This window comes from Microcaecilia unicolor, chromosome 7, assembly GCF_901765095.1.
Source record: "Microcaecilia unicolor chromosome 7, aMicUni1.1, whole genome shotgun sequence".
NCBI lineage: Eukaryota > Metazoa > Chordata > Amphibia > Gymnophiona > Siphonopidae > Microcaecilia > Microcaecilia unicolor.
In genome coordinates this window covers 67,244,770-67,268,494 of record NC_044037.1, presented here as the reverse complement: position 1 = coordinate 67,268,494, position 23,725 = coordinate 67,244,770, and the positions used below count along the sequence as shown (strand labels likewise).

Sequence of the window (23,725 nt, the reverse complement as noted above, 5' to 3'; positions counted from 1 at the left end):
GCAGCTTCTCGGGGGCAGCAAAGAACACCTTTGCTGTTTGTACTTTTGCTTCTGTGTGCAAAGGCTTGTTCTTCCCTTCTTTTGTTTGTACATTTAGGCACACCCATTTACGTCTGCCACTGACCTGGCATAAATGGTCATGCCTCAGTCTAACATTCTATAATGCAGGGGTTCTCAACCCACTCCTCGGAACCCACCTAACCAGTCAGGTTTTCAGGATACCCATAATGAATATGCATGAGTTAGATTTGCATAGAATGGAAATAAAGCATGCAGATTAATCTCATGCATATTCATTGTGGTTATCCTGAAAACCTGACTAACTAGGTGTGCCCCGAAGACTGGGTTGCGAACATCTGCTATAATGGCATCTTGACGCACAGATAAATTGGCATGCAGCATCAGCATGCCTAACTTGTCCCCTTTACCTCTAAAGCAGCTGTGTACTGAGATGTTAATTCCTTCAAAATGTTAAATTAGGTTATCAGTTGTGTGACCTTCCTTCTATCTCTTCACAGTGGTTGAGTATTACCATGTCTAAATGACACAATTCTTTGCTTTTGGCAGCTGAAGATTTGAAAAATCTAATGATTGAACCTAACCAGTCATTTACTTATCACTGGATGGTGTCATCTGATGATGGCCCTGCTCAGTCAGATCCTCGTTGCCTAACCCGATTCTACTACAGCTCCATTGATCCAGTCCGAGACATTGCATCAGGGCTCATTGGACCGCTGCTGATATGCAGCAAAGAGACACTGGACCAAAGAGGTAATCAGGTGAGTTCCTTTCTCCATGAGCCACAGAGGACTGTGGAAATGTAATCCTACCCAAGAAAACTATAGCTAACTCAGTGAAATGTAATTGGCAAGAATGATACCAGCATAGAAAGAAATTTTTTATTCCCTACCCATCTCTTCTCCAGCCATTCACACACACACATAATTAAACAATTGTTATCAAAATTCATTGTTCCTTTTTGGTTAATGTATCTGACTATATTAAGGCCCCAATTCACCTTGCTATAGACAGCTGGTCTTCGTTAATGGAAGAAACACATTCCCAAATGGCAAATTTGTAATTGTTTGTTCATATCATTCAAGAGTTTCTGCATTCTTCTGGATTCACTTCAATCATTTTCTTGGTGATTTTTTTTTAATCTGGTGATGAGGCCTCATGGTATAATCGGTAGGTCGTTTGCCTTCTGTACCCATGACCTGCGTTCCAGCTTCTTGTCTACTCAGCCATCCATCCACTTTCACTTGGTAATAAGTATCACTATACAGCCTTCATCGGAGAGGGGGAGGGTAAAGATGACTGGGGAACCACTCCACTAGTAGTGTGCCAAGAAAACATCACACAAGTAGCAGTCCTCATAAGTCAATCGACAATTCATAATTGCATACAGAGGACTATCGTTATTTATTTTATTATTATTATTTGTTGCATTTGTATCCCACATTTTCCCACCTCTTTGCAGGCTCAAAGTGGCTTACAATACATCATGAATAGTGGAGATAGAACAGTTTAGACATTTGGCATTACAGAAGGATTTTGGGTTATATGATAATGATAAAGCATAGTAGCGATAAACAAGATATACATTATAAGACAGTTCTAGGTGCATGTGGGGAATTTCACATGTCTTGATCTTTGTTATATGTCTTGTTGAAGAGATGGGTCTTCAATAGTTTGCGGAAGCTGGCTAGTTCGTAGATTGTTTTTAGGTAGCGCGGCAGCGCGTTCCAGAATTGTGTGCTCATATACTTACTCAAATCCTTACTCAAATCCTCTGAGGGCTTTTGTATTCTTCTGGAGTCACTTCAATCATTTTCTTGATGATTTTTCTTTTTCTGGTGATGCTGGGCCTCATTAATTAAAAGTGCTGGAGTCTCTGTCAGTATCCAGACCAAAATGCTGGACACTCAGAAGGGTGGAATTATGATCACAGTTCATCCTCAATGCCTTTAGACTCTATTCTGAAACTGTAGCCTTCAGCAATAAAAGTGACTTGGTGATAAAAGGCTACCTGAATGCCATCAGTTTTTTACCTTTCTGTTATGTCAGGGCCTCCAATTTTTTAAATATCCTGACTCTTCCCATGGTGTCTTTGCATGCCCTCTACTGGCAGAAACCACTTACTGCACATCTAAAGGATTATCCTGCATTTTCTCATTGAGGCTTTTACCAATGCACGAAAGAGTTTACTTTTCACAATATTTTATTTTATTTTTTTATTTACTTATAATTTAATGGATGACAAAATTCAGGATGTGTTCATCCCATGAATAGGAAGCACACTCAATCAGTTCTCATCAATCCTCTGTCTTCCAGCTGCCTAATGAACTTCAAGAACCTCTCTGCTTTATTTTTGGAACATATGATATAATAATTTTAGCTCTGATTGTGAAGGTATGCTGCATATGGCACATATTCAGGGCAGGTCTTAGGCAGGGGTGACAGGAGCGGTCGCACAGGGCCTCACGCCTCCAGTGGCCCCGTGGCACTTCCTCTCGTTCCCTGCCATTCGATCCTCAGCTGCTTTCCTTCAAGCCGCCCTGCGTTTAAAAAGCTGTAGTGGTGGCAGCGGCAGCGAAAAAGCAGGCTCGCCTCTAGCCTTTAAGCCTTCCCTTCTCTCTCAGCATGCACTGTGCCGCCTTCGCGGAAACCGGAAACAGGAAATTGCATCAGAGAAAGGCGGCACATTGAGAGAGAAGGGAAGGTTTAAAGGCTAGAGGCGAGCCTACTTTTTCACTGACGCTGACACCGCTGCGACTTTTTTAACTCAGGGCGGCTGGAAGAAAAGGAGGGCTGTGGAAAACTGAGGGCACAGGTGGTGCTGGAGCTGGGGTTGGGAACTGAAACTTGGGGGCTGAAAAGGGGGGTAAATTGGGGGCTGGGGCGAGTCACTGGGCATGGAGGGGAGGGCAGAGGAGAATTGCTGGACATGGATGGGATGGGATGGGAGGGCAGGGCAGGGGACAGAGGAGAATCACTGGATGTGGATGAGAGGGGGGGCAAAGGGGAATCGCTGGGCATGGATGGATGGGTGGGGAGAGCAGAGGAGAGAGGAGAGTTGCTGGACATGGATGGATGGAGGGAGGGCAGGAGAAATGTTGTTAAAAATTTACCAGCACACCACTGGATGAAGGAGAGGGAAGAGAGAGGAAGGAGATGCATATGGGTGGAGGGGAGGGAAGAAAGAGGAAGGAGATGCATACTGACGGAGATGAGGGAAAGGGAAAGAGGAGAAAAACTGCACATGGCTGGAGAAAACAGGCAAAAGCTGGATCCACTCTATACCTCCTAGTCAAGTCCACGGAGGACCCAGCTTTTACCTATGAATGTAGGGCAAGAAATGAAGAAGAAAGGAGGAAAGTAAAGAAATAAATGGAAAGGAAGCCTGGAAGTGGAGTTAAGGGAGCAGATAGAGAGCAGCAGAATCAGAGACTGGAACCAACATGATCAGAAAAACAAAGTCACAAGACAACAAAGATAGAAAAAGTACATAAGTATTGCCATACTGGGAAAGACCAAAGGTCCATCAAGCCCAGCATCCTGTTTCCAACAGTGGCCAATTCAGATCACAAATACCTGGCAAGATCCCCAAAAAGTACAAAACATTTTATACTGCTTATCCCAGAAATAATGGATTTTCCCCAAGTCCATTTAATAACGGTCTATGGACTTTTCCTTAGGAAGCCGTCCAAATCTTTTTTAAACTCCGCTAAGCTAACCGTCTTTACCACATTCCCTGGCAACGAATTCCAGAGTTTAATTACACGTTGAGTGAAGAAATATTTTCTCCGATTAGTTTTAAATTTACTACATTGTAGCTTCATCGCATGCCCTCTAGTCCTAGTATTTTTGGAAAACGTGAACAGACGCTTCACATCTACACGTTCAACTCCACTCATTATTTTATAGACCTCTATCATATCTCCCCTCAGCTGCTGTCTTCAGCTGTTTGTAGACTGTAATCAACAGCTACGTAGCGATGGAACTCCTCTTCAGTAACACCGGCTGGGATGTCCATAACCTCTTCATCTGAGTAACACCGGCTGGGATGTCAATAACCTCTTAATCTGACGCATTTGCAACAGCTGCATCTGTTTCGTCCCTCTCCACATCCTTAACAAAGTTTGCCCGCTTGTAGCAGTTCACAATGATTGCCTGTGTAACATGATTCCAGGCTTCTTTCTGCATATGTAGGGAATCCAACAGTGATAGATTACGAGCCAGTTCAACAGCACATTTATCCTTGGCAGTCTGGTCATCCATAACGCTCATCAGACAACGTAGCAAAAGAGCCCGATAATGTTGTTTGAAATTGGATATTATGCCCTGATCCACAGGTTGGATCAGAGAGGTAGTGTTTGGTGGCAGGAAGACCACCTTGACGTTAGACAGCCTGATATAATCCCTGTGTGCAGCACAATTATCACAAAGCAGCAAAATCTGACGCTTTTGTGCCCGCATTCTAGTGTCTAAATTCTTTAGCCACTGCTTCCACATTTCCCCAGTCATCCATGAATTTGCGTTAGCCTCATATGATACAGGAAGTCGCTTAACTTTCTTGAAGCAACGGGGCTGTTTGCTCTTTCCAATGACGAGGGGTTCCAACTTCTCACTCCCATCCATATTGCAGCAAAGGAGGATCGTCAATCGGTCCTTCGATGTTTTACCTCCAGTAGTTTCGGTATGTTTGAATGCAAGTGTTCCATCAGGAATCGCTCGCCAGTAGAGACCGTTTTCGTTAGCATTGAAAATGTCACGAGGTGCAAACTCGTTCAAGATGGTAGGAAGAACTGAAACAACCCAATTTTCAGCACCAAAGTCATCAGCGTCTTGTTTCTCACTATGCTCTTTCTTGAATTTTATGCTGTTCCTCTCCTTCCATCTTTCCAATCATCCAACAGTGGCTTTGAATTCAGTTAGTCCAAGACTTTCAGCTAGCTGGTTACCTTTCTCTATAAGCAGTGGACCACTGACAGGAAACTGTCTGCTCCTGACTCGAGAAACCCCACTGAAGAAGAGCATTTTGTACCTCCTCAGCTTTTCCTGCTCGTTTTTGTTTCCGTTGTGGATTTGTATTGTTTGCCAGCCTTCCAGAAGCTGGTCTTTCTGCTTCAAGACATGTGAAATTTGACTGGGATTGACACCATATTCTTTAGCAACAGAAAGAGCATTTTCTACCACCTCAGCTTTTCCCGCCCGTTTTCGTTTCCATTGTGGATTTCTTCCAGAAGCTGGTCTTTCTGCTTCAAGACACGTGAAATTTGACTGGGATTGACACCATATTCTTTAGCAACAGATGCTTGACTTTGTTTGTTTTTTAATTTTTTAAGAACGTCTGTTCGTTCAGCCAGTGTTAAAGTCTTACAGTTCTGCTGTGATGACGACGACGACCCCGGTGTATGCTCTAACAACATTCTTTCGCTTATTCTGCCTGTGGCAGTTAAAGAGGCAGTAAATTTGAAATCTCGTTGGTTGTCACGCGCCAATTGGCTTCCATATTCCATGCGCACGCTTATGCAGAGTCTTTCCTGCAGAGGAGCGGTCTTGAACCATGCATATAAGCGAATCTTGCACTTATCAGTGGTGTGCTAAACCGAAGTTTGTCCTCATAGAAATTGATGGCACCAAAAACGGGACTGAAGTACGGCATGCAGTTAAACAGAGCATGCGCTTATCCGATGTGCACTTAAATAGAGTGCACTGTATATATATATATATATATATATATATATATATATATATATACGCATTGAGTGAAGAAACATTTTCTCAGATTCGTTTTAAAGTTACTACTTTGTAGCTTCATCGAATGCCCCCTAGTATTTTCAGAAAGAGTAAACAGACGCTTCATGTCTACCCTTTCCACTCCACTCATTATTTTATAGACCTCTATCATATCTCCCCTCAGCCGTTTTTTCTCCAAGCTGGCATCTAAAACTATGCAGCTCCTTACAAATTTACCCCTATATTTCAAAAGTCTGTACTAGAAGCTGATGTAAAATGCTTATCGTTACAGCATAATTCATTTATCACAGCTCTGGATTCAATGGCCACCTGATAGGGAGGACACTTTATTCATATTCCTGTTCACTAGCAATAAAGGTCCCTGTTGTATTTTCACAAAACCAGATCTGTCTTTGCGACTTAAAACATCACTAATTTTGTGCCCTGGGTGGTAATTCTGAATTTAGTGTGTGCCAAAAACACGCAGTAGAAAATATTTTCTATTTTCTATAGCGGGGCGCCTACCCAGCGGTAAACGGCTGTTGATGCGCTGCATGCTTACCACTAGAGTAGCGCATGAGACCTTATCGCTAGGTCAATGGGCGGTGGTAAGGTCTCAGGGCGAAAATGAACATGCGCTGGTTTCAATTTTAGCGCACGTCTATTTTCTGATCCCTTAAAAAAAGGCCCTTTTTCCTAGATGCGGTAACAAAATGGCCCAGCATTCGCGCTACCTCAGACCACTTTTTACCGCAGCTTAGTAAAAGGGCCCCTAAGAAACTTGCCCAAAATCACAACAAGCAGTAGTAGGATTTAGACTGGTCACTTCTGGATATCACACCCAGTACACTAACCACTAGGTTACTCCTGCACTCTGCTATGTATGCGATGTCTTTTAAATTATGTAGGTGACTTTGTAAAGCATCTAGATTTGTAGATCATGCAGGTTCTGCATTGTTTTGTTTTTTTAATAAATACAAATAAAAAAACGCATCGAAATAGATCATGCAATAATTTTAACAAGAGTATCTTCCTGGGGCAAAGGATTGTGTGGGATGCTATATAAACGTTTGTACTTTTTTCTGGAGATTGCTGGTTTCTCATATTATCCCTGAAGAAGGGGGGGGGAGGGGTGACCAGGATGGGTTGTTCCTTCATTTGTTTATTTGCTTTATTGCTGATAAAAGAATCAACCTTTCTCCTTCAGATGATGTCAGACAAGGAGCGGTTCATGTTGTTTTCTGTGTTTGATGAAAACCTGAGCTGGTACTTGGAAGAGAATATAAAGCGATTCTGCTGGGATCCAGCCAATGTTGATCCCAAGGACCCTGAATTTTACGCCTCAAATGTTATGCACAGTGAGTAACAGACAGTGATGTGCTGTCATTTGAAAGTGATATGGAAACAACAATATACTTTATTTTATTTTGTCTAATTTCTAATCACAGAAAATAAAAACAAAAAACAAATTATGAGGCTGTTTTACTAAACTGTGTTAAATACTGAGGGGTTGATATTCAAAGGGGGTCTTTTACTAAGCGGTGGTAAGCCCAGTGCGGGCTTACTGCTCGCTAATCCGGAACTACCGCTGGGCTACCTCAGCAGCCCGGCAGTAGTTCCCAACTCCAGCGCATGCCGTTTCCGGCGCTACAAAAATATGTTTCATTTTTTGTAGTGCTGGTGTTTACCTGACGATAATCAGGCAGTGCTACATGCTGCCCAGTTACTGCTGGGTTACCGTGGGAGCCCTTACTGCCACCTCATTGGGTGGTGGTAAGTGCATCCTCCCCCTCCCCCCCTATGAAATTGCCACACGGCAAGTGGTTCACTTGCAACACAGCCATTTCTTTTTTTTAAAAAAGACAGCCTTTTACCCACTGCAGTAAAAGAGGGCCTCAGCGTGTGTCAAAAACATGTACTGATGCCAGCGCAGGCCCCCTTGTACTGCAGCTTAGTAAAAGGGGCCCAAAGTGATTTAAATGGCCAGGAGAGGTTCCTGGTTGTTTAAATGACTTGAATGGGGCTGTGGATATTCAGCACCACTTACCTGGATAGTGCCGTTGAATATCCGTCGCTAGCACCTAATCTCCCCCCCCCCCCTTTTTTTACAAAGCCATGCTAGCCCCCAAGAATGGGCTATGTCGGCATCAGGGGCATAGCTAGACTTCGGCGGGAGGGGGGTCCAGAGCCCGAGGTGAGGGGCACATTTTAGCCTCCCCCCGGCGGCACCGACCCCCCTGCCATTGCCAACCCCACCCCCCGCCACCACCACCACCACCAACTTTGACCCCCCCGACGACGACCCTCTTGACCCCCCCTCCCGTCGCCAACCCTTCCCCACCGTCGCCGTCGCCTACCTTCCGCTGGCAGGTGACCCCCAACCCCCGCCAGCCGAGGTCCTCTTCTTCTGGCGCAAGGCTTCGTTCAGTTTCTGAGTCTGACGTCCTGCACGTTGTACGTGCAGGACGTCAGACTCAGAAACTGAACAAAGCCTTGCGCCAGAAGAAAAGGACCTCGGCTGGTGGGGGTTGGGGTCCCCCACCGGCAAAGGTAGGCAACGGCGGATTGGCGGTGGGAGGGGCGGTCGAGAGGGTCGTTGACAGGGGGGTCCAGGGCCAAATCTACAGGGGCCCAGGCCCCCGTGGCCCCACGTAGCTACGCCACTGGTCAGCATTACCATATGGGAGCTGCTAGCGCAGCTTTTTAAAAGGGGAGTAAGCCGGAATCAGCTAATGTGTGGGCTGTCCAGGGGAAGAGTCGGCACTTTTGTTGTTAAGTGCCAATATTCAGTGCTTAACTGCATAAGGAAATCACAGAAATAGGACCTTACACAAAGCAGTCCTAACTTTATGTAGTTCACCTGCAGTTAAGTGCTGAATATTTCACTTTTCTGCAGAAGTGCTAGCCAGTCACATATGCCCAGATATTCAGTACCAGTGCTCAGACATGACCTGGCATTAAATATCTGGGGATAAAGCCAGCAACAGTCAGAAAAACGCTACCTGTTGCTGTCTGAATATTGACCCCTTACTGTGCAGTTTATTGCATGGTAACTGCTAGCGCACAACTGTGTTAAGGGACTGTGCAATACTTTTGCAGGTACCATGCGGTAAACAGTACATTAACCCACAAATTCTATATATGGCACTCAAAACTGTACATGCAAATTTGAGTAGGCACCCAATTTGCACATGCAATTTAATTGAACAATGAGCCAATTGGAACCAATAATTGGGCACTAACAATTATTGGTACTAATTGGCAACCATTAGAATTTCGGGGGTCCTTTTAGGTGCGGTAAAAGGTGGCCTGCAGTCAGGGATGGACTGTGGGTGGTCTGGGCCCCTCGCCCGGCTGCTGCCCAACACCCCCCTGCAGCCCCTGCCGATGCAGCTGACGCCCTCACTGCCCCAGTCCTACCTGAGGGGTCCTAGTAGTCTGGTGACTTCTGCAGGAGGCATGTTCTTTCCTGCCTGCTGTGCTGCCACTATTCCCCCACCTGCTGGCGCTGCCAGCACGGGGGAGGGGGGAATAGCAGCAGCCCAGCAGGCTGGGCAGGAAAGAACATGTACCCCCCCCCCCCCCACACACACACACACACACTAGATCGTGACACGCTGGGTATCCGGGCATCCAGGCAGAGCCTCTGCCCCCCCCCTAAAGCCTCTGGGCCCTCATGCACTGCCCGGTTGCCCAAATGGTCAGTCCACCCCTGCCTGCAGTAGTGTGAGCACATGGTTTGGATGCACGCTGGGCCAATTCTTTACAGCGTCTGGAAAAAAGGGTTTTTTTATGGACCAGGAAATGGACGTGTGGCAAAATTAAAACTAGTGCATGCCTATTTACAGCCTGAGCCCTTAATGCCACACTATGACTTAGCAGTAAGGGCTCATGCGCTATCTGTGCAGTATCTGTCCAGCATGCGCCAACTGCCGATTACTGCCAGGAATGCCCCCGCGGTAGAAAATAGAAAATTATTTTCTATCCTGGGATTTGGCGCACACCAAACTCAGAATTACCACCAGGTGCATATGGTAGCCCAGCGGTAGTGCCGATTTGGCATATGCAACCCACGTGTTAGCCCTCCCACAGCTTTGTTAAAGGGCCCCTACATGTGCACCTTCCTAGTCGGGATTCCACAGAGATGTTCATATAAATTTTCCCACACAGATCTGAAAAGGGGGCATGGCCGAGGCAGGGGCATCGATGAATCATGGGCATTACTAGAATTTGCTCACAGTGTTATAGAATACTAGTAAAAAAGGCCCATTTCTTACACAAATGAAACGGGCGCTAGCAAGGTTATCCTCCGAGTTCCAGCTTGGCCCCCTCCCTCCCCCATCTCATCCAAGTTCCATGCCCCCCTCCCTCTCCTCTGAGTTCCAGGCAGGGGCGTAGCCAGAAAACAGATTTTGGGTGGGCCTAGGCAAGAACTGGGTGGTTCACCAAGTGTTCTCTTCCCCCCCCCCCCCAACCAAAAAAATATCTCAGCTGGTGATAAAACCTGAATATATGTAAACCGCTTTGAATATAGTTGCAAAAACCTCAGAAAGGTGGTATATCAAGTCCCATTTCCCTTCCCTTTCAACTTTGGCAGTCTGCAGCAGGCATGCGCTGAAAACTGAGCATGTGCAGGTGCCGGTAGCGTGGAGACTAGCATTTTTGTTACCAACAGGGGGAAGTCTTCAGCTGGTAGAGCTTGGGATCTCCACCAGCTACCACTAAATGTGTGCTACTGTTGGGTGGGCCTGAGCCCTAAGTGAGTGGGCCCTGGCCCACCCAGGCCCACCTGTGGCTACGCCACTGTTTCCAGGCCTCCCTCTCCGAGTTTCAGGCCTCCCACCCTCCCTCTCTCTCCTCTGAGTTCCAGGCACCCCTCCCTCCCTCCCCTCCGAGTTCCAGGCCCCCTCCCTCCTTCCCTCCCTCTCCTCCGAGTTCCAGGCCCCCACTCTCCTCCGAGTTCCAGGACCCCCCTCTCCTCCGAGTTCCAGGCCCCCTCCCTCCCTCCGAGTTCCAGCCTGACCCCCTCCCTCCCCCCTCTCATCCAAGTTCCAGGCCCCCTCCCTCTCCTCTGAGTTCCAGGCCCTCCTCTCCTCCGAGTTCCAGGCCCCCCTCCCCCTCCTCTGAGCTCCAGACCCCCTCTCCTCCAAGTCCCAGCCTGGCCCCCTCCCTCCCCTCCTCATCCAAGTTCCATGCCCCTCTCCCTCTCCTCCGAGTTCCAGGCCCCCCTCCCTCCCTCTCCTCCGAGTGCTAGTCCTACCTGCGCTGGCCGCCCTCTTCTCCCAGTCCTCCGCCTGCCCTTCGCCTTCCTGTGTGCTGCCCAGAATTTAAAAGTTCTTACCTCAGGGTCCGGTGGCGGCAGTGAAAGGCGAGCAGGCTCAGCGCTTCAGCCTGCCTTCCCTTCTCTCTCAGCTCTGCCTCTGGTCCCGCTCTTGCGGAAACAGGAAATGAGGTGGGACCAGAGGCAGAGCTGAGAGAGAAGGGAAAGCAGGCTGAAGCCCCATGCCTGCTCGCCTTTCACTGGTGCCGCCGGACCCCGAGGTAAGAACTTTTACATTCTGGACAGCACGCAGGAAGGCGAGGAGCAGGCAAAGGACTGGGAGAAGAGAGCGGGCAGCGCAGGTCGGGCTAGCACACGGAGGAGAATGAGGGAGGGGGCCTGGAACTCGGAGGAGAGGGAGGGGGCCTGGAACTTGGAGGAGAGGGGGGCGATTCTCCCGCGATTCTCTCCTCCCCTCGATTTGTACATGAACGTTCTCTGGCTGGCTGGTGCTGGCTTCCCTTCCCTCTCACTGTTCTGCCCTCTGACGTCATTACATTTTGACACGAGGGCGGGGCAATGAATGGTTATGGATGTTACGAACCCAGGCATCCAGATGAAGAACGTTGGAGGTGCAAATTATTATATAGGATGATAGAACCTAATTTAAGCACCAGGATTTACATCAGGATTCAGTTGGTGTAAATCCTACCACCCAAAATTGGGCGTGGATCCTGGTGCTAGGCACTATTTTACAAGTGGTTCCCGACTCGTACCACTGTTTATAGAATAGCGCTTAGCGCTAGCGCTCATTTTTTTCAATGCCCAAATTTAGACACCATTTATAGAATCTAGTCCTAAGTGGGTTTTGTGTTTGGGGGCATGTCATGGATAGAGAATTTATATGGAAGATGTTTTGTGATTACAGAGCTGAAAATAATGTGCACTAATTGGCACTTTTGCTGCGCTTCTGTGGTATCTCCAAACACAGTACCACATGGTATCTGCAAATTTAACACAGCACCTGTAACAACAAATGCCGGTGGTTGTTGGTTAGGACATTAAATTTGCATCTTCCACATTAAACCCCGGATTCTATATAGCATGACCGAAATTGCACGAGGAAATCTGGTCATATTCTGGATTTGCACACAATTTAATTACTTAACAAGCCAATCAGTGCCGATAATTGCCACTTAACAAGCAATTATCGATACTATTACATTTACACGCTCAACTTGCTATGCGTATTCAGTAAAGTGGTGTGCATAAATTCTAATGCACACTGCCAAAAAGGGGGCGTGGCCATGGGCATAGAGTGGGAGGTCTGTGGGCATTCTTAAAATCTACGTGCACGGTTATAGAATACACCTGCTCTGCACCTAACTTAGGGCCCCTTTTACCAAGCTGCAACAAGCCTGACACTGAATAACACCACCGCCAGTCAAAAATATGCTGAACACCAACACATTACCAACACACTTTAGTTAACAGCCCCAGGGCCGCCGAGAGGGGGGGTAGGGGGGAGAAAATTCCCCGGGCCTGGGCCTGCAAGGGGGGCCCGGCGCCGGGGTCAGGCCACCGGTGCTGCAGTTCCCTGTCTCACCTGCCTGCCTCCTCGGCTCCAGGCCCCCTGCATTCGAAGCAGCAGTCACAGATCGCCTCCCTTCCGGCCTTCCCTCCCTGTGTCCCGCCCTCGCAGAAACCGGAAGTTACATCAGACGAGGGCGGGATACAGGGAGAGAAGGCCAGAAAAGAGGTAATCTGCAACTGCCGCCTTGAATGCAGGGAGCCCGGAGCCATGGAGGCAGGCAGGTGAGACTGTGGACTGCAGCGGCGGGGGGAGCATGGGGAGGGCGGCAGGGGGAGCGACGGGGGGGGGGGGGCAGAAGTGGGGCGGCCTTCCCCGGGCCTGGCTGAGTCTCTCGGCGGCCCTTAACGGCCCTGCCAGTTTGAAAGGATTGTTTTGATCAATGTGCTGATCAGGTGCTGATCAATGGAGGGGCAGAAACCCTCTAACTAAGGTTCTGTAGCAGAGGAGCATGTTATTTCTGAGATCTCTTTTCTTTTTTTTTCAGGATAACTTATTTATCTCCTAAATGAAAGTGGCTATATGTAAGATCGGAACATTGTGTGAGATTATTCATCTTTTCTTCCCTTTCTGTTTTTCTAGGTGTTAATGGCCGTGTAGATAATCTGAACCTGAATCTTTGCCTTAATGAGGTGACTTATTGGTATGTTCTAAGTGTTGGTGCCCAAACGGACTTTCTATCTATCTTCTTTACGGGGAACACTTTCAAGCACAATATGGCCTATGAGGACACAGTCACTCTCTTTCCATTCTCTGGGGATACGGTCTTCATGGTCATGGAAAAACCAGGTTTGACTTTTATATTACTTTTCTAATGTGTTGTTCTTATTCATTCATAATGAGGGGCGATGTATTACCACAAAATTCTGAAAACATTTTTATAGTTGACGAAACTATTTCATTATTTGAAACAGAGAACTGTATACTATGGTTGCACACAAAATGTTGGGGCTTTTTACCCAAATATCTGCACAACTAGGGATCCTCTAGTTTTTATATCTAACACCTCCACTGGGAGGGTGTTCTATGCATCTATCACCCTTTCTGTGAAGAAATATTCCCTTTTGTTTTTCATGAATTTATTTAGAAATATAGAAACTTCAGGTGTTCCATACTGGGTCAGATCAAAGGTCCATCCTGCAGGAAAGACTATTTTCCATGGCACGCAGTCCAGTGTATTATGTTTGAGTATTTAATGGTTATTACACTCTCTGCATTGCTGGTTTAACCTGAACCATATTGACCCCTGAAGAAGACTTGATGCCAAAACACGGCCCATATAAGGTCTTTTGGGTTAGATTCATTTGACAAATAAACTCTTTGGACACTCTTACTCCTTGTTTGCCTTGGTCATTTGGAATTTTCTCCACCTCTACCCTTGTTGTTTTCAGTGCTGAATATATAACTGTATAAGTGCCAACTTCACCCCCAAACTGCTCACAAAACGCCAGCTTTGAGTGTTGATATTCAGCGGCACTATCCACACAAGCAATTTAACCAGACAGGATCCTCTCCAACCAACAGTGACCCCATAGTATTTTGTAATTTATCCATGTACATGTTTGCCCAAACTCTGCCCACAGTAAAAGTACACACCATACAAACAAGACACATACTTTTACAGTGATATTTTATAAGATATCATTTGTGTGCTTAGGGCTAGATGGTATATATGGCGCCTGAAAAATCCATGCAGTAAAAAAATATGCCCAGGCATATTCACTAACGTATGCCTAAATTTTATAGAATAGGCTTAAATTTCTGTGCGGTATACAGAATACGCCAAGCGCCTCTCCATGTGACCAAATTTAGTCACATCCAGTTAGGCCATGTTTTACTTGGTGTAAATCTCGACACCTATTTTAGACGTGGAGCGGGTGTATTCTATAATAACATGCATAGATTTTAGAAACGCCCATTCCACAGCCATAAACATGTTCCCTTTTCAACTGTGCAATTTGGAATTTACACACACTATGTTACAGAATACGCATAGCGAGTTGTGCATGTAAATTGTAATTAATGCCAATTAGTGCTGATAATTGCTTGTTAACATCCAATTGACAGTGCTGATTAGCTAGTTAACCAATTAAGTTATGCGTATTTTTATAGAATATGCTTCAAAGTCCGCGTGGAAATGAAGGCATGATATATAGAATTTTGGGGTAAGTTTCTACTTACACACGGGGTCTTTTACTAAGGCGCGCTCACGTTTTTAGCGTGTGCTAAAATTGGACGTGCGCTAAACATTAGATACGCCCATAGGAATGCATTGGCATCTCTAATGTTTAGCACACGCCCAATTTTAGCACGTGCTAAAAACGTGAGGGCGCCTTAGTAAAAGAGGGTCTTAAATAATTAAAATATCAATATTTACATGCATTCTTGCTGCCTAAACTTGTGACTCTGTATAAAATTACCCCCTAATTTTCACCTGCCATTTCACAATCTGCTAATGATTTAACAGCTTTAAATAACCTTGTATCATCTGTAAATTTGATCACCTCACTTGCTGCTCCCTTTCTCAGATAATTTGTAAATATGCTTAATAAATCAGTCCCAGTACAGATCCCTCCACTGTTTACCTTTTTCAATTGGGGAAAACCGATCATCTGGTCCTTTAGTTTCTTTCCTTTATTTAAATTAGCCACCAATCCCTAATGAAGGATTGTCTCCTATATCATAACTTGTTAATGTCCTCAAGAGTCTATTATGAGGGACTTTGTCAAATGCTTTCTGAAAGTCTAGACCCACTTGCTTAGAGTCTCATGAATTCTTGTTCTAGAATGTTCATTTCACTGGATACTGCTAGCCTTTTCTGCATTATTTAAACCTATGATGTTGTAATGATTTCCCACCATATCTTCCTTTTCCCTCTCCAAATTCTTCCTCTAGAATATATATGAACTAAATCAAAACTGAAGCTTCATTATTATGAGATTAGACTAAACACAGAATGATAAGACCATTCTCCAAGGGTTGCAACAAGTCATTAGCAGAACCAGTTAGACTATTTACAATGTATTTCAGATGCAACCTAATAACAAAAGAGCTTTGTACTGAAAAATGACTGCCATTGTGACATACTTTCTGAATACCTAGATTAAGCTTTTGTCCATTTCTGATGCAGGTGAATGGAAACTGGAATCTCTGAATCCTTACTTCAGAGACCGTGGAATGATAGCAAACTTAAAAGTCTCTCAATGTAATAAAACCAAAGGTGATTTCTATGAGTATGATGAGTATGAAGAAATTCCAGACTATTTCAACCCAGATATTGAGCCCCACATCATTCAACCTCGAGGTTACCCCACGAAAATAAAAAATCCTCAACCTGTTTCTAGGCTATGTCAAAGGAAGCATTATAAAAATGCCACAGAACTGTTTCACAATACCCTGAAAGTCAACTACACAGTGCCATGTCCAAGAAAATATAAACCGCTTAATCAATCAAATTTAAGTATTTCAAGCAGTCCATCAGATACCTCTTCAAGTGGTATGTCTGAGATTTCACAGACTGAGCCCAATCTTATTCCCTCATATGCAATAGAAAATATTCCTCTCGAGCCTTCAGAAAATGACCTCTCTATACCAGAGGACAGAGATGAAGGAAGTATAACTATCTTAAAGCAAGGTCTTAAAGATTCTCCTGTCAAAGAAAAAGAGTCCCACGAATCAGAAATTTCAAGCATTATCTCAAGTCTAGAAGAGGATGATTTTCTGCTTACAATGGAAAGGTCAACTGTTGCAACACCGAAAGACAAAGGAAAGCTGGAGCTTCTAGGGACACCAGCTAATGTTACGTCCAAAGAGATATCTCCAACAAGCCTACATGAATCTTTTAATGAACGACCAGTTACTGCACCAGATTTTGAAGAATCAATAAAAGTTACAAATGTTCCACAAACATCTGTAATAGTTGAAGATGCTGCTACACTTAAACATGGGTCAACTCTTCTAGAAAAGAGGGTAACAGTGCCAAAGTTAGATGCATCATCAGATGATATAAGAACTCAAAAAACCACCACAATAGTAGCAAATAGCAATGGTATATTTGCAACTGGTCCATTATCAGATTTAGATAATCCTCTTACAAGGCTTCTAGAAAACAGTTCATTAAACCAAGAGGAAATTTTTGCCAATAACACTTTCTCATCAGTCAGAGTGGACAATTCCACTGGAGAAACAAGATTTCTACCGAATATTCATTTACCTTTGGAACAGTATGACACACCACTAGAGATGGATAATGTTACAAACAGGAAAATGCTTGAAGAAAGAGCTTTAATCCAAAATAAAGTCAAATTTCAAAAGGGTTCTGACACCGACATGATCAGTGAATTTGTCAATGGCACAAAGATTTCTAAAGCTTTAGAAAGTGAAAATAAGGAAGAGTTTTATAAAGACAATATTTCCAAGACAGAACAGGAAGTGATATGGCATACTACAGGGCAAAAGAAGGAGAATTTAGAAAACAACAAACAGACATTTTTTAAAAAGTATTTTGATTCTTTAGGGTCAGAAAGGTCAAAAAATAATTCAGTGCATCAAGGAACTCTCTCAATGACCAACGGAAAGACTTTTTTAAAAGGTAATATTACATCACCAGAGTTAGAAGATGTGATAAATACCAAAAAGCTGAACATCACTTTATTAGATAATAGAGAAACATTTCTTAAGCAAAATGAAATGACAGAATCAGGGGTCAATACTCCTGCAAATGGAAATCCAGGGGCAGACTTTAAGTACTTTCATTTAAACCAACAAAGCCATAGCAGGCACCAGGAGAAAAGATCACTAAAGTCAACAGAAACTACATTTCTGAAGGAGAGAGATGCAAAGCAAGTTCTGCAAGTGCTCTCAGAAGAAAGAATTCAAAGAAAGACTTGGAAAGACAATTATCAAGCTTACCAGGATGGGTCTGAATTGTCCAACCCCACATTTAAAGCTGATGACCACAGTGAAAATGAGGTCATCAAAGAGGGTAAGATGTTGCCCCTCAATAGTCCCATTGAGAAAAGCAATAAAATGCAACAAACTTCTACCTTCAAGAAAGAAAAGTATGATGAAATCCAGACTAGCCAAAAAAGTGAAACTGAAAATAAGCACAACACAGTGGATTCACGTATAAAAGCTAGAGATTCTCCAGTGCCTCCAAAGGACGATTACGATAACTATTACGATGAAGACCCTTCAATGGACTTTGATATTTATGGTGATTTTGAAGATAAAAAGAAGCCACGGGGTTTTGATGGGGAAGTCCGAACTTATTTCATTGCAGCAGTTGAAATATTTTGGGATTATGGAATTCAAAAATCCCCACACTTTATAAAGGTCAGGTGAGTGTCTACAACTATGAAGCATCAGTGGGGTCTCTATCAATCAAACTATTATCTACTGTTTTAGAAAAAAAATGTTGAGGTATATATTAGACTATTGATTTTATCACTGTAAGAGTGGGAATAAAACTTTCCTATAGCTGGAATTTAACAAACTGAAAAGCAACTCTGAAAGTAAAAGTAAACACTCATTCAGAGACTAACCTATTTACAATAAATTAAGGTCCACATAGGTGGATTCAGCAATTCTATCAGAGTAAATGTCACTTTTAACTGCATAATTTCTGACTAATTGGAAAACTGACCCCGTTTTGCATCATCTGTTTCTTCAGCAGACATGAAGGGTTATTTTTGATGTGACATCTAAGTTGGACTTTGGTCATTTTGTGCTACGTCCCAAATCCAAATAGGAAATACAGCCATTTTAGAAACAGCAAAACGTCTCTTTTTTTTTTTTTTAATGGCCACATGTAACATGTTTTTGTGCTCTATGCATTTATCTTTTTGGTCCATTAAAAAAAAAAATGTACAAGTGGAAAACAGAGAAAATCAAGGTATTGGGATGTAGGAGGAGCCAGCATTCTTGGTAAACTGGTCATACAGACATCCCTGGAGAACAATGGGGCATTCTAGGAGGCACCGCTGTGAACTTCAAATAAAAGTTCTCAGGTACACATCTCACTGTTACCCCCTTATCTTGTCTGCTGAACCCTCCAAAACCCACCCAAAACCCACCACCCCCAACTGTACACCACTACAATAGCCCTTATAGATGAAGGGGTCACCTATATGTGGGTACAGTAGGGTTTCAGTGAGTTATGGAGGGCTTATACTTTCTACCACAAGTGTAACAGGTAGAGTGGGATATGAGCCTGAGTCCCCCTCTCTATAGTGCACTGCACTGACCACTATACTACTTGCTGCTCTAATAAACTGGCTATAACATCTGTACTATCATAGAGGCTGGTAAGTAACATTTTTATTCACATCTTTGGGGAGGTGGGAGGGGGTCAGTGACAACTGGAGGAGTAAGGGAGGTCATTTAGGGCACCTTTTTTTGCCATATTTGTTCTAAAAACAGGTCTAGGCCAAAACATTGAAGTTTGAGCCTTAGACATTTTCATTTTGTTCTATTATGGCTGTAAAACGCCCAAAGATTAGGAATGCCCTAGCCCCACCCTAATCTCACCTCCAACACGCCCCTGACATGTTCCCTTGTGATATGGATGCATTGCAGACAAATTGCATTGATAAAAGTCTACAAAACAGGTTTCGAAAATACCAATTTGGATGTTTTGAGAAGAAATTCGTCCAAAAGCTGCTTTATGACACTTTTTGAATGTTTTTCTCTTTTGAATATGAGCCCCAGAGTCTATCATCTGAAGGTAGACTTAAATGTTTTAACTTGCTGCTGCAAATACCCATATTCTAATAGATTAACAGATCTTATACTAGTTTAATAATTTTGTCCATGTGGAGGGAAATTTTATAACATTTAGGCTCTGTTTAAAAAGGCATACCCTACCAATCCAACATAAATGCCTGATCTCTGCAACACAACAAAACTAAAGAACGTAATGGACATAACACAACTCTTCCGTTGTACGATTCCCTAGTGTGGCTGTGCCACATGAACTTTATCTTACCACAACATCACTTTGTATTTGTTTACACCGGAGTCTGGTACTATGTAAGCCACATTGAGCCTACAAATAGGTGGGGAAAATGTGGGATATAAATGTAACAAATAAATTAATTAATTAATTCCAGCCCATTTAATAAAGACACAAAGAGGGGCATCTTCGATATGACATCCAAATCAGATTTTGGACATTTTGGGCTAGATTCTATATATGGTGAGGAAAAAAATATGCCTAGGTATATTCTCTAAAGTATACCTACATTTTATAGAATAGGCTTAAATTTCCATGTGGTATATAGAATTATACCAAGTGCATCTCCACGCGACCAAATTTAGTTCTGCCCATTTACACCTTATTTTACTTGTCATGAAACCTGACTTGTGAGCTCTCCAGAAACAAACATATACCTCCTGTACCTAAATATTTATGACACCTACAAGCCTAAAGATTATTGAGGTGGTGGGTGTACAGTAGGTATTTCGCTGTTCCTGGAGGGCTCAGCATTTAAAATAAAAGAATTGTAGGGTAATATGAACCTGGGTGCCCTGGTTTACAGTTCACTGCACTGGCCACTAGGCTGCCCCTCTGCTCTGCAAGGACGTCTTTGTAGCCATTTTTATAAAAACGCTGACTGACAGACAGATGTCTTTGTCCCTGTTTTTTTTTTGGCGTTCATAATTTTAACATTTCAGTTTGTAAAATGGCTGTTCATTTCAGATGATCTCACGTATTTTCAAACAGGAAACCTTGACATATTTCCTTTTTGAAAATGGCTGTCAGATAGACAGGGCTTTTTGGACTTTAGGAGCAGAACATCCAAATTCTGGCTTGGAAGTCCTTTCGAAAATGCTCCTCTTAGGGGTAGATTCCAGAAAGTGCACCAAACATTAGGCACAAAAAATATGAGCACTAAGTTCCAATTCTATAATGGCAATTGCATGCAAAATTGCATTATAGAATAGAGTGTAAATTGACATGTGCACATCTAACTTTAAAAATAATCCCAATGCTCATTTGAAGTTTTATTCTTGGCTCTTTATTATAAATCAACTCAAAGTTAACAGACCGACCGACATGGGCCATGTTTTGCAACTGCATCAGAGACGGTCATCAAGCAAAAGACTTTCTCACTTTGTTTCACATTATTCTCAAATATGGAATAATGTGAAACAAAGTGAAAAAGTCTTTGGCTTGACAATTGTCCCTGATGAAGTTGTAAAACATGGTCCGTGTCGGTCGGTCGTTAACTTTAAGAGGTGATTTGTAATAAAGAGCCAAGAAGAAAACTTCTGATGAGCGTTGGGATTATTTTTTGAGTTGATTTTTGCCCCCGCTTTGAGATCACATCCATTAGTGTGAAGCTGAGACATCTAACTTTAGGCACAAGCACTTACGCCATGTCAAAGGCTGTTGTAAATAGTCACCCCTAAAGGTGTCAGTTGCACATATGAGTGATAGTATTCTATAACTTTATGTGTACAACTGCAAGACACGCCCCTGACCAACCCATGTGTGCACCCCTTTTGTAGTTGCGCGCTATAGCATTTAGGCGCTAAGTTTAAACAATAGCACCTAAGTGTAGTTATGTGCGTGGTCACAAATTAGTGCCAATTAGCACAATTAAAGCCAGTTAAGGGCTATTGGAGCATGAGGCCAATTGGTGGCTAATTTAACAATTAAGTTAGGCATGTAAGCACTGTTCTATAACTTGTGCACCTAAATTTGCATGCTAGTCAGAAATTTGGGCACACAACTTTATAGACTCCAGCCCTTAGCTTGCAAAGCTTTGCATCTAACTAATAGAATAAGGTCAATTATGTGTGTAACTTAATTGCATAATTAGATGCTAATTGATTTTAACAACCAATTATTGGCTATAATTGATGTTAATTGGTGCTAATGGGCAATAATTAGTAATTACATCGCTGCCTTTAGTCAGTATTCTACAAAATGTGAATGCAATTTCCATAGCATACAATTGCATAGGGGTGTGGATCTGGGAGGGGCATTGGCAGGTCAGGGGTGTGCCTGGCACATACTTGCACATTTTATAGAATACTTGCACTTACGTACCTAACTGCCTACATTTAACACAAGCACTTAGGCCCCAATGTTCAGAAGCAAATGTGGGTGCTAGAGGCCATTAGTGGCAGACTTGCACTCGCAGAATGCTCAGAGCCGGAGAACGTGAAACAATGAGTTTCTCCCTTATATGGTAGTTAAGCCCCACCTAATACATCCCAGGATGCACCAGGCAGAGAAGGGCGCCACCATTTTAAGGAAGTGCCCGGCAGAGGATGGAGGTAGCCCTAGTCCTTCCTCCTTTCTCTTCAAGGTAGGGAGGGGGGATCTCCGCTAGACCACTATGGCTAATCTTTGGAGGACAGAAGTCGGGGTCCTGGCTAAGGATCCCACTAGACCACCATGGTTTTATTGATATTTTGGGGGGTTACGTGTTTGGGGGGGCTATGGGTCCACCAGACCTCCAGTCCCATATTTTGTGGGGGATCTGGGGGTCCACCAGACCACCAGGGCTTTCGACAGGTCTGGGCTTTTCTCCTGCAGGAGAAATGCCCGGACCTGTCAAACCTCTTGGAGGATTATTGCCTGGGCATGCTCTTGCATGCATGCCTAGGCACAATTCTCCCTTTAACATTCCAAAAACTCCCTCATGATCAATGCTATGACCGTGCTTAAATTTGCATGTTAGTAGCACTGATCATTAGGCAGTTCATTCCCCTTGCTGTTCCGGCAGTATTTTTACCATGCTGTTCAGAACAGCGCAGGGGTTCTGAGCATCAAGGCCTTAGTACTGGTGTCTTAAGGTTAGGCGCATAACTTTGAGCTTATACTAGTATCCTATAACAGCACTTGTGTGCAAAACTACCATTATAGAACTCGCACTCAGTGCGCAGTATCCCAGTGCTTAACTTTAGACAACCTACAGAGGATTACCCCTATATGTGTGTATTTTTGGCGCTTCTTGTTAGCTAGACCCTGTAACGATGCCAGAGGGAAAAGTTTCTCTGGTGTAGCTGGATCCAAACCACTCTTTTTAAGCATGGCTTTTTGATTTGGATAGTTATATTTATCAGGCTGACCCCTGACATAGGCATAAATGTGAAAACACGACCCATGTTGGGTCTTACAATAAAGGACTTTTGCTATCCCAGCTCTGGAGGCCCCAAGTGCTCTTTTCGTGTTTCCTGTATGTTATAAGCAACACATGTAAATTGTGACTCTGTGAGTGCTCAACTGCATGTCTACCTCTGAAAATACCTATACACATGGGTCCCATAAAAGTACATGCCTTCTTGTTACCGCACTTAATTTTATACATATAACCCCTGGATAATTTTATAAAACCTCTTTTATGCACGTAAAAAAGCATTTACACATGAAAAATCCTTTATAAAATTACCCCCATTTGGTGCAAAATATTAGAAACCTATAGAAATGTGTAGATAACCTCTTCTTTTAATCCTGTGGCAGGCAAACCTTTTTGCTCCAAGAGCTGCAATGGTTGCTGTAACTGGGTTGGGGAGCTAGTGTAGTTTGAGGGAATAGCAAGGGTTAAGGGGCAAGCAGTGAATGCCATTGTGAACTGTGCAGCTGGGCCGTTGACTTCAGTATCTTGAGGCTGGCCAAAGTTGTCTGTGTAACTCATGCCTAATATTATCCAGACAAATTTAGTAGGTTAATGTTTGGCCATATATTCTACCCAAGTGGATTTGGGCTGAATATTCTGATAAAGTTAACTGGATTATATTGTCCTGTTAAGTTTACCCAGACATGGTCTCATGGGCTTTAATATTTGGCTCTAAACCTACAGCTATACAATATGATGGCTTCTCATGCTCTATAGTGCTGCAGTTTGTTTCACATATGAGCTTACAGACCTCCAGCTTCAAACTAGGTGCTCTGCCATTCAACTAACAGCTCCTCTAGTTCAGAGCTTCCCAAATCTGCCTTGTCAACCCCACAGTCAGTCATATTTTCAGAATATCTACAACAAGCATGCATAAAATGAATTTGCATGTACTGGATCTTTAATGTACATAAATCTATTTCATGTATATACTCTGTGAATATCCTGAATATCTGACTGACTGTGGAGTCACTAGGAAGGTTTGGGTAGCCCTGGTCTACT

General features: G+C 43.7%; 1 protein-coding gene across 1 annotated transcript in view; it reads left to right on the top strand.

The window, feature by feature from the left end:
- The window catches only part of F8 (coagulation factor VIII), a 143,601-nt gene that overhangs the window by 75,471 nt on the left and 44,405 nt on the right, over positions 1-23,725 (top strand). The window contains exons 11-14 of the mRNA XM_030208938.1: positions 568-779; positions 6,950-7,100; positions 13,176-13,382; positions 15,724-17,932. Coding sequence (XP_030064798.1) covers positions 568-779; positions 6,950-7,100; positions 13,176-13,382; positions 15,724-17,932 — 2,779 coding nt within the window. The remainder of the gene's footprint in view (positions 1-567; positions 780-6,949; positions 7,101-13,175; positions 13,383-15,723; positions 17,933-23,725) is intronic.